We start from the raw sequence: 13,927 nt of genomic DNA on the forward strand, positions 1-13,927 counted from the left end.
GGGATTGGGGGCAGGAGGAAAAGGGGCGGACAGAGGATGAGATGCCTGGATGGCATCACTGACTTGATGCACGTGAGTCTGAGTGAACTCTGGGAGTTGGTGATGGACAGGGAGGCCTGGCATGCTGCGATTCATGGGGTTGCAAAGAGTCAGACACAACTAAGAGACTGAACTGAACTGAACTGAGACCACCAGGAGACCATTTTATATTATATGTATCCCAATTTAAAAATAGAAAACTTCCTCAAAAGCTGCTCTTCTACAGCTTTTGAGGAAGACAGAACATTTTATGCTTATCTCATTGGAGTTTCTTTTGACCACCAGTACCACTTGTTGATAGGTGTAGACGGTTGGATGGCATCACTGACTCAATGGACATGAGTTTGGGCAAGCTCTGGGAGATGGTGAAGGACAGGGAAGCCTGGCGTGCTGCAGTCCATGGGGTTACAAAGAGGCAGACAAGACTTAGTGACTGAACCAGAACAATGGAAACCACTTGTAGATTTCAAGGTCAAAGTCTGGAATTCCATCAGCACTAAGTGGGGAGAAATTGTAAACATCAAAAAGGGAGAGGAAGCGGGCCAGGGGGGCGATTATCAGCTAGGGAATATGGACAGGGGGAGATCTGCACTCACCCAATTCTGGGGCCCCATGATTGACCCTTGACCTGGAATCCCTGTCTCTCACCTCGGAATTCCTTTTCCTGCTCACTTCACACCTGGGGCAAGTATTTATGATGCAGCTCTTAGAGCCACAGCTGGACCTTATTCCTTAAGCATTTTGTCTCCTTGTGAGTTGGGATTTCCAGCAACTCTAGGGTTTCTGCAACTCAAAAAATTTTTTATTTATTTTTAATTGAAGGATAGTTGCTTTGCAATATTGCTTTGATTTCTGCCATACATCACCATGAATTAACCATAGGTGTGCGTATGTCCTCTGCGACTCTTCAGACAATTGTTTTCACCTAGGATCTCGCTAGGAGGCCACGTGCCTCTCCATGTCAGGCACGTGGGGGCCACTCATCAAGGCTGTCATCTGACAAATCCCAGGTGAGCACCGGTTCTCAAGGATAATGGGGCTCATTCCTGCCAGTGAAGGACCCCTGCGCTGCCCTTCTCTGGCTGAGACAGAGTCAGAGATCGTGTAGTTCAGAGGTCCACCGTCTCGCACAATCACCAGTTTACAAATGCTATCGTGTTGATACCAACTTTATCCTGAAGGGTAGTTGGATTGAAGCCCTTCGAGCTGCAGCCCCTAGGATGGCTGCTTTCTTTGTCCAAGTCTATGTTGTGGTTATGTCATGGGGAGATGGGAGGCTTGACCCTTTTCTGTGGGGAAGACTGAAAGATGAGGCATAGGGGGCAGGGGATGCCCCCAAGACTGCCAACACACAGGCATGCTCGGGAACAGCCTTGCCCATGAAATATCGAAGCACCACGTCTCATCAGGGTGGTGCACAGGCTCTGACCGGAGCTCCCCCGCGTGTCCCCTCCAGGCTTCACCCTAATAGGAGCTAAAGGGTCGTCTCTTGGCCCAGCAGGGAGACTCCAGGACCCTGGACTGGCCTCTAGCCTGCACCTCGGTAGGTATTTTCTGCTTCACGGCCTGGAGAAGGCCTGGAGAAGGCCTGGAAGGCAAGAGCACGATGAATTACAAGGTGTCCCCACGGCTGCAGGCGTGTCACCCAGACACACGGCCAGGCTCGCTCCTGCCTGGCCATGTCTGCGCAGTGCGGGGCCTGAGCACACATCCTGCCGTGGCCCAGCCCTCTGGGGACGTGAGTTCCTGCACAACAGGCACAGCTGAGCTGTCCCCTAGCGAGGGAGGGAAGTGCCACGTCGCGGGAGCCTGACGAGGCTCCTGAGAACAGACCCCGCAGGTACAAACACTTCGTTTGTGGCAGAGGGCAGGTAGATGGCATCCTTGGCTCCATCGGCCGAGAGTAGGGACGGGCCCCAGGAGAGCCCATGCTGGGGGCATCTCAGTCTTTCATACCTGAGAGCCCTGGACTGACCAGGAAGCCCAGTGCAGACAAGGTGGTCACAGGCCAGGCTGGTGTGGCCCCTGCTCCTCGGGGGGCCAGGTTTGCCCCTTGTTCAGCTCTGCTGCCTGGGGCCACAGGACTCACAGCCCAGGCTCAGCCCGCCGTCTGTGGCTGGCGAGTGTTGAGGCGGTCTGAGCGCAGGTTGGAAAAGAATTTCCCGACACAGAGCATTTCCGAAGGGAGTGGATTTATTAAGAACGAGGAGCAGAGATCAAGTGGGCACAGTGAGTGCAGTGACCTCCTGACAGATCAGGGAAGAGTCGACAGCTTTCCTGAGTTAATAGCCAATTCTTAGAGCCTCAAGACAAAATTCCTGCCGGAAGGTTGGCATTAGGTGATTGGTTCCGGCGCTAAAGGGCTCTCACCGGAGAGGGCATCTTTGCCTAAGGGGGAGCCAGGAAGAAGCTTGTTAGCTCAGTCGGCTTCAGAGCTGATCTTGGTCCTGGGCTCCGCTTCTGTGGCCTCGATGCAAGGTGTCGCACCTGTGGTCTCGGGGGCAGAACTCACCAGGGAAGGAGCCTGGGGCTGGCAGCTGGTCCTGCTGCCCCACGCACCCGCCCAGGACCCTAGACCCGCTGGCCCCTCACCCCCACCCCACAGTGACCACAGAATGGTCGAGGGGAGGGGAGAGAGGGAGCCCCCGGCCTTGTTACGAGCACTGGCTTTGGAGTCTCTGGGTGTGACTCTTGCTCTGATGTCCTCGGGCACGTACCCAGGCTGGATTCCCAGCGGCAGGGACGGCACTGACCCTGCCCTCTGCCTCTCACGCCCTCACGGGGCACAGCCCCACGTGCGCTCCTCTTGCAACCTTTGCTCCTGTCCTTCCAGTGCGATGCTCTGTCCTCGTGGGCGTGGAGCCGCCTGGAGGCAGAATCCGATTCTCTCCCCCAGACTGTAGTTAGAACAGAGGACCTGGGCGTGGCTGGGCTCCCGGGGTCCAGAGGCGGCCACCCCCTGCAGAACCTAGTTTTTCTCTTGGCTGCGGCCCTGCCCACCCTCGGTAGCAGAGCCCAGCACCTGGGAGACGACGGCCTTTCATGGGAGCGGTCCACACCTGAGTCCCAGTCCTAGCCTGACACTTCACTTCTATGGACCTGTTTCCTCCTCTTTAAAGAGGATGGTCCTGTTGGCTTCCTGGGCTTGAGGGCTGACGGATGGAGGGAAACACCTTGGGCCGGGCGCCTGGGGCTCGTGATAACTGAAGACCCCTTTTTCCTCCAGCTGGGTCTTGGGAGCAAAAAGAGACCCCAGAGAGAGATGGTTGAGGCTTTATTCAGGAGGCACTTGGGAGGGAAGGTGGGTCCTGGGGTCTCCTGTGGCCCCTGGAGGCCAAGGACATTAGAAGCCAATGACGACAGGCATCTGAGCCACCTCAGAGTCACCCGCAGAGGGTTCAGTGGTGGCCTCAGAGTTGTCCGCAGGGGGCACGGGGCTGGCCTCAGAGTTGTCTGCGGGGGGCACCGAGCTGGCCCCCTCGCCGGTCACCGTGGGCAGTGCCTGGTAGGTCTGGGTCCAGAACTGCAGGTAGTTGGTCCTCAGGTGCAGCTTCATTGAGTTGCTATCCATCTGCTTGTTGATTTCCAGGTAGTTACCGTCTTCCAGGGTGTAGGGATCCCAGTTTGCGGGCACTGTTGAGTGGCCCATGTTAGGGTCCCTGCAGAGTGAGAAAAAAGGCTGAGTGGCTAGGTGGGGCCAGGGGGCTCACAGGAGGCTGGAGACCCCCATCCCCTGCTCACCTGAGCAGTCTTCCACCCTCTGCCCCTTAGGCACTTCCATGACTCCCAGGCACTGGTTGGGCACATGAACATCCTAGGGCCCAGCCGGGAGCCCTTGGCCTCACACGGAGTGCTCGGGCTCAGGGAGGGTAAGTGTTTAAGGGAATAGGGACTGAACCCCCAGCCTGCAGGATGATGTGGACAGAGGCCATCCCCACCCCTGTCTTACCCAGTTCTGGCAAAGTTGGTCCAGTAGGCAATCATGGCCTTGGAGACAGTCCTGTCTTGGGCCCGGTAGCCCAGGGGGGTGGCGAAGGGCTTCCCAAAGACATACTGGAGATCATCGGCATGGTCAGCCCCCATCCACTTGGGGTAAAGGGGCATCCGAGACGGTTGGGAGAACAGGTAGGTGTAGGTGTTGGCGCTCCTGAGGAGGGAGGGATGACCGCCCAGGTTGGCAGGGTGCCCACCTGGGGCTGCCCACCCCAGAGATGGGCCCCAGGGGAAGGCCATGGGGGAGTAGGTAAGGGTCTGGGCAATTCCCACAAGACTCAGGAAGGGGAATTCCCTGGCAGCCCAGTGGTTGGGAATCAGTGCTTTCACTACAAAGGGCACAGGTTCAATACCTGGTTGGGGAACTGAATCCCACAAACTATGCAGCAAGTTCAAAATAAATACATTAAAAAAAAAAAAGACTCAGGAAGGATCTGGATCTTTTCACCCAGGAGAAGGAAACTGTGGCCAAATTTTTGACTTCATGGATTCTACAATTTCAAGTGCATTTACACTTGGCCTCCACCAATGGTATAGAGGCATCTTCCTTCATAATTCAGTATCAAGAGAAATTGTTTTTCTCTGCACGTGAATCTGTATTCTTGATTTGATGGGACAAGGTAGTATGCATCCTCAGTTATTTCCTTTTGGCCTCGACTGACAGGAAGCTCCAACCAAATTTATTGCCGAATTTTCATCCTAGATTTCTGCGTGTGTGCTCAGTCATGTCTGACTCTGTGACCCCACGGACTCCTCTGTCCATGGGGATTCTGCAGGCAAGAATGCTGGAGAGGGTTGCCATTCTCTCCTCCCGGGGATCTTCCCGACCCAGGGATCGAACCTGTGTCTCCTGTATTGGCAGGGAGATTCTTTACCACTCTGCCACCTGGGTTCTAGGTGAAATTTTATCTTCCTACGTTTTAAGCATCCCTCGCTTATTTTTCATTTTCGTTGGCTATTATCACGTGGAAGGTTTAAAATTGGCTGCAGGCTTGTTCTGAAAGTTGTCAAATTTGAAACCCGCTGCAGAGAATACCACCCAGTGGTGCCGCCTTCCAGACAGCTGCGGATAGGAGGCCAACTCAAGGACTTTCTGACGGGGAGCGCCGAGGGGTGTGGGAGAGTGTGCAGGCCTGGCCTGGGCCGGGAGTCACAGGAGGGTTCAGTAAAGCCCCCGAGCTGAGGCTGGGAGGACGGGCCCTCTCAAGGTCCGTCAGGCCTGGCAGACAGCGCAGACACAGGTGGGAACTGAGCCTGGCTTTCCCGGGCCTCCTGGACTCCTGGGAGCTGCCTGCCTCAAGGCCTCACTGGGAAGGTGTTTGGGATCCCTGGTGGGCCACCCCCGCCCGCCCTCCTCACTTGGCATGGCTCTTGTGCTGGGCCACGGCGATCTTCGTGGGGATCAGGAAGAGGATATCGGTTTCCAGGTCCACCATGGTCTTCTTCCTGGTCTCCTGGGATGAGTCCTGGGCCCAGGGCTCGGTGTACACCTCGTACGTGGCATTGGCACCTCTGAGCCCCTTGGTGACAGTAAGCCCGCTGACCAGCTTATAGAAGTCTTCCCTGCAGACACCAAAACGGGCACTGGACCCTCCACCCCCTGCCCACAGGAGGGTATCTGCCGCCCTGTGACTGCAAGATCAAACCAGTCAGGAAATCAACCCTGAATATTCACTGGAAGGACTGATGCTGAAGCTGAAGCTCCAGTACTTTGGCCCCCTGAGGTGAAGAGCCGACTCACTGGAAAAGACCCTGATGCTGGGAAAGATCGAGAGCAGGAGGAGAAGGCAGCGACAGAGGATGAGATGATTGGATGGCATCACCGACACGATGGACATGCGTTTGAGCAAGCTCTGGGAGATGGTGAAGGACAGGGAAGCCTGGCGCGCAGCAGTCCATGGGGTTGCAAAGAGTCAGACGTGGCCAACAACCGAGCACCAGTAACACCGAAGCAACAGACGGTCACGGACAACCCCTCACCGCCGTCATGGCGCCGACTTCCTCATTCGGCTGATGCCACCCCCTCCGCACCCCCTCCACTTCCCCAGCTTACTCCGTGACGTCCCGTTTGTTGCTGTTGATGGCTGGCACATCCAGCCCGACAAAGAGGTGGCCGTCCATGTCGTTGGTGCCAGCTATGTAGTCGATGTCCGCAGCGTTGGCGTACAGGTTGACGGGGTCATCAGGGATGAAGTCTCCATCGATGACGGGGACAAAGGACAGATAGTGCAGCTTGGGGTCTGGGGGCAAACAGCAGCATGTTCTCAAACCTTATGGTACCCACCTGCGCCTCCCCCAGACCTCCGGGGCAGGAGCTGACTCCATCCTGAGGCCACCAAGGAGCTGCACCTCCTTTGATGGAGAGCGAGGTTCCTCGGCTTCAGCATTATTGAACTTCTGATCCCTTCATTCTATGTCGTGGGGGCGCCATCCTGCACAGTGTATAGTGTTAGCAGCCTCCCTGACCTCGACCCACTAGACTCCAGTGGTGCCGCGTCCCCGACTGCAACCACTAGAACCGCCTGCAGGCTCTGCCACACATTCCCTGGGTGCAAAATCACCCAGGACGAGAAGAACTGGTCCAGGCGCCAGACCTGCTCCCTGTCTGCAACCTGATGCCCTCTCCCTGTTCTCTCTCTCTTTTTGTTTTTTGGTCCCTGTTCTCTTGCTCTGTTAAATCAAGAAGGAGCAAAGTCTAGAAATCCCGGAGGGGACCGTTGGAGAAAGAGGTGCCCCCTCTCTGTTGGGGGGCACTGGAACCCACCTCTTTGGCGGATTCCAGTGTGTCAGCCAGAAATGGTGTGAGACCCCTGAACTGGCCCCAAAGGACCGTATGCCCTGCCCCCATTAGGCCTGTCCCATTTCCCCTCCAATTCAGCTCAAAACAAAACACAGTCACATTTCTGCAAATCCGTGACTGTTGCTACCAGGACACCAACATCCAAGTGCTCAAATCTCTTATATAAAATGGTGCACTATTTGCATACAACCTACCGACATCTCCCCATATACATATGCGTGTGTGGCTCCTCTGTCCATGGGATTCTCCAGGCAGGAATACTGGAGTGGGTTGCTATTTCCTTCTCCAGGGGATCTTCCCAACCCAGGGATTGAACCTGTCTCCTGCATTGGCACACAGATTCTTTACCAGTGAGCTACCTGGGAAACCCCCATCCTCCCATATACTTTAAATCATTCCTAGATGACTTTTAATACCTAGTGCAAAATAAATGCTATGTAAATAATTGTAAATGCTATGCAAACATTATGTAAATAGTTACAGGGCATTCTAGCATAGTGATGGAGAAGGGTATGGCACCCCACCCCAGTACTCTTGCCTGGGAAATCCCATGGACGGAGGAGCCTGGAAGGCTGCAGTCCATGGGGTCACTGAGGGTCGGGCATGACTAAGTGACTTCACTTTCACTTTTCATTTTCCTGCATTGGAGAAGGAAATGGCAACCCACTCCAGAGTTCTTGCCTGGAGAATCCCAGGGATGGGGGAGCCTGGTGGGCTGCCATCTATGGGGTCGCACAGAGTTGGACAGGACTGAAGTGACTTAGCAGCTTAGCAGCTAGGGTAATGAAAGTGAAAGTCTCTCAGTTGTGTACGACTCTGCGTGTCTGACCCTTTGCAACCCCATGGACTATACAGTCCATGGAATTCTCCAGGCCAGAATACTGGAGTGGGTAGCCGTTCCCTTCTCCAGCGGATCTGCCCAACCCAGGGATCGAACCCAGGGCTCCCACATCACGGGCAGATTCTTTACCAGCTGAGCCACCAGGGAAGCCCAAGAATGCTGGAGTGGGTAGTCTATCCCTCCTCCATCAGGTCTTCCTGACCCAGGAATCGAAGCAGGATCTCCTGCATTGCAGGCGGATTCTTTACTGAGCTATCAGGGAAGCCCTGCAGTGGGGTGGGGGGTGGGCAGGGGTTGCGGGGAGGGCGGGAAGCCAATTCAAATTTTGCTTTTTGGAACTTCCTGGAATTTTTTTTTTAATGTTTTCTATCTGCAGTTGCTTGACTCCCCAGATGCGGAACTCTCAGATATGAAGTTGGTCTGCGTCTTGGGCCAAGATGTTTACGTAGCACTTATGATTTACTTCACATTAGGTCCAGATGCAAACGATGGCGTTTGCATTGCACTTTGCCTTAGAAGAAGGAGGGAGAGAGAATGATAGCTTCCTGCGTTGATGAAACTGACACCTGCAGGATTCTGCCCCTGGGCCCCCTGGCCTTCCTGGGATACAGAGCAGCAGAGCTAGAAGGGGAACGCTGCAGCAGGTGTTCCGGAGATGTTTGCTGAACTCATGAGCGGAGGAAAGAATGAATGCTTATCTCTGTGCAGAGGCTTTCTTGATCTGGGGTCCATAAATCTGCTGAAAATCATGTACGAATGATTGCCTATGTGTGCGTGATTGGGGATGGGGCCAAACTGTTCTCCAAGGCGTCATGACCCACTGAAGACAAGAGGTAAGACGCCTCCCCCACTTCCAGCTGTGGCCACAGAGGGCTGCCAGGGCAGGGGTGGCAACGAGCTGCCCGGGAATGCCAGTGAGCTGGTGACAGAGCCAGGATGAGATCCAGCGCCCAGTGGGGAGCCCCCGGGTCCCCAGCCCCCTACTCACATTCCGTGCTTCCCAGGGGCAGCTTATAGGCCAGCGTCAAGGCACGGGGGTCGGTGATCTTCAGACACCCAGCCATCTTGCTGGTGTCGTCCACGGGGCAGCCCACCTTCTCTGCAATCTGGGGGTTGGGGACAGAGAGGCAGTGCTCAGGGTGTCAGACACAGGGTCCAGAAGAGAGTGAAAAGTAGGGAGGCCCCGCCCCCCCCCTTACCCTTTTAGCCCAGAAGAGGGGATCCTCCTGGATGGCCCATGGGCACAGACCCACGCCACTCTGGCTGATGGCTCGCTTGATGAGGCCCTTGTTGTAGGGAGAGAGGGTCTGCAATACAGAGAGGTCCAGTCATCCCCTGAGCCCGCCTGTCTGCAGGGCTCGGCCAGAGACACCCCCACGGCGGCGCCTGTCAGCCTTGCTTCTCCCCATCACCATTGACTGCCTCCCACTCCTCTGAGCAACCCCTTTAGGGGCCCCCAGACCTGCAGAGAGACGCTGGCACCTCCGGCCGACTCCCCAAAGATGGTGATGTTGTTGGGGTCTCCTCCGAAGGCCTCAATATTCCTCTTCACCCAGGCAATAGCCATGTGCTGATCCCAAAGGCCATAGTTACCTGTGGGCGGGGTGAGGGGGCTTCCTCAGGGGGCTTGGCCCACATTAGGCACACAGTCCATGTGAGTGGGATGAGATTGTCCCTGACGGCGTGGAGACCCTGTCCAGCCCCAGGGTGGTGCGTGGTGTGTCCCCGGGAGGCTGGGTGGGCGGGTGCTGGGGGAGGGGCATCTCAGGCTGGGGGAAGGGGAGCTGGAGGCCCTGGGCTCAGCTCTCTCCTGGCCAGAGTCCCTCCTGTCTGTCCAGGGACTTCTGTGTCCTTCCCCGCCCCGCCCCGAGGTGCCGCCTGGGTGTGCCAGCTCCTGTGTCTCTCAGTGGCTCCCACCCCCACGTCTCTTGGGGTCTGGCCAGCTGGCTGGCAGCCTCTTCTCTTTCGCTTCAGCTGCCAAGCGGCTCCTGTGTCTCACTTAGCAGATGGGAGGCTGGACCCTTTCTGGGGGGCTGTAGGGAGCTATCTGGGGATGAGGGACGCTCAGGGGCCCGGCACACTGGCTCCCCCCGCCTGGTGCCCCCGGCAGACCTGGCAGGTTGGAGTCCCCAGTGCTGAGAAAGCCCAGGGGCCCAACGCGGTAGTTGAAAGTGACCACGATGACGTTGCCCCGCGTGGCGATCTCCTCCCCGTCGTAGAGGTAGTTGCTGAGAAAGTTGGCTCCCTGGCTGGACCCCATGAGGAAGGCACCTCCGTAGATCCAGATCATGACGGGCAGGTCGTGGGAGACTGAGGGGGAGGGGAGCAGGCTCCGTGATGCCAGATACACCCCTCCGACAGGCCCACACCCCTCCCATGTCCTGCCCATCCCCCCCACCCCATCCGATCTGTGCTGATGTCAGGAAGTTCAGCTCTGGAGCCCCCAGACACAACCCAGGGGCCGGAGCCAGGCCTCTGGCTGTTTGGGGAGCTGGAGGGCGTAGGGGGGAAAACAGACCTTCCTTCCCACCCTGGGGGACCCAGATGTTGAGGTAGAGGCAGTCCTCATTTCCGTAGGTGCTGTCCTGGGTGAGCGTGGCCTGCAGGCACCGTTTCTTGAAGTTTTTGGCCTTCAGGATCCCTGTGGGTGGCCGGAAGAGCTGGCGTGAGGGTGGGCTCCCCAGCCTCGGGACCTGGCCCATCCTCACCTGCTCCCACCTTGCCAGCCGGGGTGTCGCTCGGGCTTCTCCAGGGCCTTGGGGGCGGCGGCGAAGGGGATGCCCTTGAAGATGTCGACAGAGTCTCCAAAGAGGCTCAGCTTCTTGTTGACGCCCTCCACGAAGCCACCTTCGGTGTACACGGAGCCCAGCTGGGCAGGGAGGGGAGAGTTCAGGGGGGCTCTGGCTGGTGGGCCCCCGGAGGAGGAGAGCCCCCCTGCAGGCTCCGGGTTCCCAGAGGTTCCCCCGAGACAGCTCCAAGGAAGGGCCCACCTGCATCTGGGACTGAGACCCCTGCCACCTGCTCATATCACTGGAGGAGCTGGTTCAATCCCCATCCCACCCCACCCGTACCCCCAGGGTGTCCTGCTCCCTGAATCTCAGAGGGGGCTGGTTCAAGCCATGTGTCTGCACTCAGGGAAGCATTCCAAGAAGGCTGGGACAGGTAGGGTGGAGGTTTGGCTTCTCATCATGGCTGCCCGTGACCTTGAGCCTCAGTTTACCTGCCTGTAAGATGGGTGACAACACTATCCCCCTCGTGACCTGTTGGCTTGCCCAGCTGCTGGCAGTGGTTGGCGCCTGAGGGATGCCGAATTGTTCACGCCCAGCAGTGAGCTCCCTGATCAGCAGGCCCTTCTTCCTCCTCCCCCCATCTCCCCCTTGACTGAGTCCCCTCAAATCCTCACAACCCCTGTGCTCCAAGCCAGGACAGATCCCTGCTCACCCAAGGTTGCCAGAACTCCCACTGAGCTGGCGCCAGCTGGGCCCTTCTCTCCCAGAGCTTTGCCCCGCTGATCTGGGGGGAAAGCAGGTCCGGGCTTTCTGGATCTCTCCTGAGCTAGGTTCCAGGGGGGTTAGAGTGGGCCAGCCCCACATCCCAGGCCTGCCCAGATCCCAGCAGCCCTCTGATCTAAGTCTGGGCTGGGAGGGGCCCCCTGCCTCGCTGGGGCAGGGGGATCAAAGTTCCAGGCCAGGCTGGAACTTCAGAGGAAGAAGCCGGGAGCCAGCCCTGCCAGATGCCCTGGGAGCTGGGCCCCTGTTTCTCCCATCCCTCCACGCTCCAGGCGTTTCTTCCTGAACAGCCTCCCTGGCTGCTGGGAGAGGGCACTGGGGGGCTCGGGGTTGACAGCTTTGTGTGACTGAGACCGGCCTGAAGGCCCCTCATGGTGGACAGGGCGTGGGGCCCCGGCCACGGTGGCAGTGTGGGGAGGGTGTCGCTGGCTGCTGGAACAGCACAGAGGAAACCCGGGCCCCCTCAGCCCCCAGGAAAGAAGCCCCCAGAGGAAGGAGGGTGGCAAAGGGCACCCAGGACCAGGCCTGAAGCTCTGGGCAGCAGGGGTCTGAAGAGCAGGCTGAGGGGTGGAAGGACCAGCCTGGGGGGCGCTTGGGCCCTCGACCGGAGCCCTGCCGGAGCACCCACACCATCTGCATGTGGCTATTGGCTCTGTCCTGGAAAGGTCTCCCTGCCTGGGTGCTCATACCCGCACGAGGTCAGTGAGGGTGGGCAGGGTTGGCTGCCCCAGGAGGGTTGGCTGGACCTCCTGACTTGTGTCTGGGCAGAGAAGCTGTAGCAAGCAGGTGCTGGAGGAGCAGGAGATGGAGGTTACCCCAGGAACTGGACTCCAGGGTTGGACTAACGTGGATTCCAGATTCCTGCTCGGCTACAGTGGCTGTGTGATGTTGGGCAAATCGCTCGTCTGCTCTGGGGCCCCGTCACCCCTTCTGGGAAAGGGGGACCACACTGATGTCTCTAGAGAGACAACAGAACCAGAGGGGGGTTGTGGGTCAGGTGGTTGACTCAGCAAGGTTGCCCAGTTACACTTGAATTTCAAATAAACAATGATACGTATATTTTTAAGTGTATGTCCTAATCATTGGGTGAAACATACACCAAAATTGACTCGTGGTTTATGTGAAATTCCCGTTGAATTAGATACTCTGTATTTGGCAGCCTGAGGCGCCCATTCTGTTAACAATGGTGGTCTGGTTCTGCCAGTGACTCTCTGTCTTCCCCCTGCTGGCCCCTGTCCCCAGGTTCCAGGTCTGGCTTAGCGAAGGTGAGAGGGGGCTCCCTCCCATGGCTGACCCCTCAGCTGGTCTCTCGCTTACCTTCGCCCCACTCGCGACTGCCAAGCAGCAGGCGAAGCCCAAGACGGCTAGCTCCCAGCGCCCCATGGTGTGCGGCTGCCTCTGTGACACCTGCCCTCGGGGCCTGCAGGTATTTATGGGGCTGGAGCCAGCCCAGAGCCACCTGCGGAGGGACCCTTCCCCTCCTCCTGGCATTGATCCTTCCTCCAGGCTGGCCGCACTCCAAGTGGCGTACCTGGGGCCAGGGGACAGCTGCTGTTTCCAGTGGGGCTCGGGCTGGGCCAAGGTCACACGCACACACGTGCGGGCATGGTCCATCTTTCCCAGGGTCCGCTGCTCCCGCGTGACCTGGTCCCCACGGGGCATCTGTGCAGGTGACTGCCCACCTGGGAGCCCAGGCAGATGGCAGGGCAGTGGGGAGGGCAGGGGCTCAAGGACTGGGGCTTGGCTGGGTGCACAGTGCCGACAAAGGACTCGCTTTTGCCCTCGGGGAAATGGGCTCCCTGTGACCCCATACCCTGACTGCAGTTCAGCAGAGGCCGTTTACAGGGTCTGGGCCTGTGACTTCTGGGACAGAGCTGGCCATGGGCTACCGGGCAACTGGTGTGGCCCCCGGCTGGTACCCAGGGTGTGCTGGGTGTCTGTACGGTGTGAAGTGGGGGTGAGGGCTGAAGCAGCGCCAGGTCGTCACCGGGCAGCACAGTGGGAGGTGGGGACGAGACTCCAGTCCAACCTGGAGGCTTTCCCCAAGGAAAAGGAAGGGCCGGGCTTTCCAGCCACACAGATGACCCAAGCAAAGACCCCAGGTCCACCAGCTGTGGCCAGGACCCAGAGACCTGCAGAAACACAGTTGGTCCATCTGCCTGTCCGCCTATCATTTCCAGCACCCAGATCTTTTGTGATGCAGAGTGGAGAGAAGCTGGAGAAATGTGGGAGGGGTGGGTGGCTGCAGGTGGGAGCCAGGAGTTAGGATGCCGGGAAGAGGAACGGTGCAGGCTGGGCTGGGCCGCAGAGGTTTGAAGGATGCCGGCAGTGACAGAAGATGAGCTTGTTGGCTCACACCTTTGCCCAGCCCCTCCAGTTCTAAGAATCTGCTCTAAAGAAGTGACTCTGATTATGGAGGAGGGGAAGCCTCCTGTGCTTGAAGTTCAGTGGCAGTAAAAACCAAGGAAGGCGGGGGCACCCGAGAGCAAACGGTGGCCTGGGTCTAAGACAGGAAGTGAGGTGGAGGAGCCTGGACCATCACGGTGCCCAGAAGCAAGAAGGCTGGGAAGACCAGATGGTATGTCAGAGGACACAGCAGCCAGCCTGGGGCTGTTCTCAGGCCAGAGATGAGATGAGCTGGGCAGCAAAAAGCAAGACTGCGATTGATTGAAACAAATCATCGCCAAGCTAAACAGGCCCTTCTGGTCATCACTAGGGCCAGAAATGAGGCCGGGGGACGAGAGT

General features: G+C 57.9%; 1 protein-coding gene across 1 annotated transcript; it reads right to left on the bottom strand.

The window, feature by feature from the left end:
- Nucleotides 1-3,295: 3,295 nt before the first annotated feature.
- Nucleotides 3,296-12,565, bottom strand: CEL (carboxyl ester lipase). The gene is made up of 11 exons (XM_069586266.1): nt 12,500-12,565; nt 10,392-10,542; nt 10,192-10,314; nt 9,786-9,983; nt 9,136-9,266; nt 8,873-8,980; nt 8,662-8,779; nt 6,086-6,272; nt 5,392-5,595; nt 3,989-4,186; nt 3,296-3,698 (listed from the first exon to the last, which is right to left on the bottom strand). The coding sequence occupies exons 1-11, from the start codon at nt 12,563-12,565 to the stop codon at nt 3,383-3,385; spliced, it is 1,800 nt and encodes a 599-aa protein (XP_069442367.1). The 3' UTR covers nt 3,296-3,382.
- Nucleotides 12,566-13,927: the final 1,362 nt, after the last annotated feature.

The sequence above is a fragment of the Ovis canadensis genome, chromosome 3 (genome assembly GCF_042477335.2).
Source record: "Ovis canadensis isolate MfBH-ARS-UI-01 breed Bighorn chromosome 3, ARS-UI_OviCan_v2, whole genome shotgun sequence".
Taxonomy (NCBI): Eukaryota; Metazoa; Chordata; class Mammalia; order Artiodactyla; family Bovidae; genus Ovis; species Ovis canadensis.

Coding starts and splice junctions, on each gene's coding strand:
- CEL (XM_069586266.1), bottom strand. CDS start 12,565: ATGGGGCGCTGGGAGCTAGCCGTCTTGGGCTTCGCCTGCTGCTTGGCA. Junction 9,984..10,191: donor CCCCCAGGGTGGGAAGGAAG/GTCTGTTTTCCC, acceptor CCTCCCCCTCAG/TCTCCCACGACCTGCCCGTC. Junction 9,267..9,785: donor TGGGGACTCCAACCTGCCAG/GTCTGCCGGGGG, acceptor CCCCGCCCACAG/GTAACTATGGCCTTTGGGAT.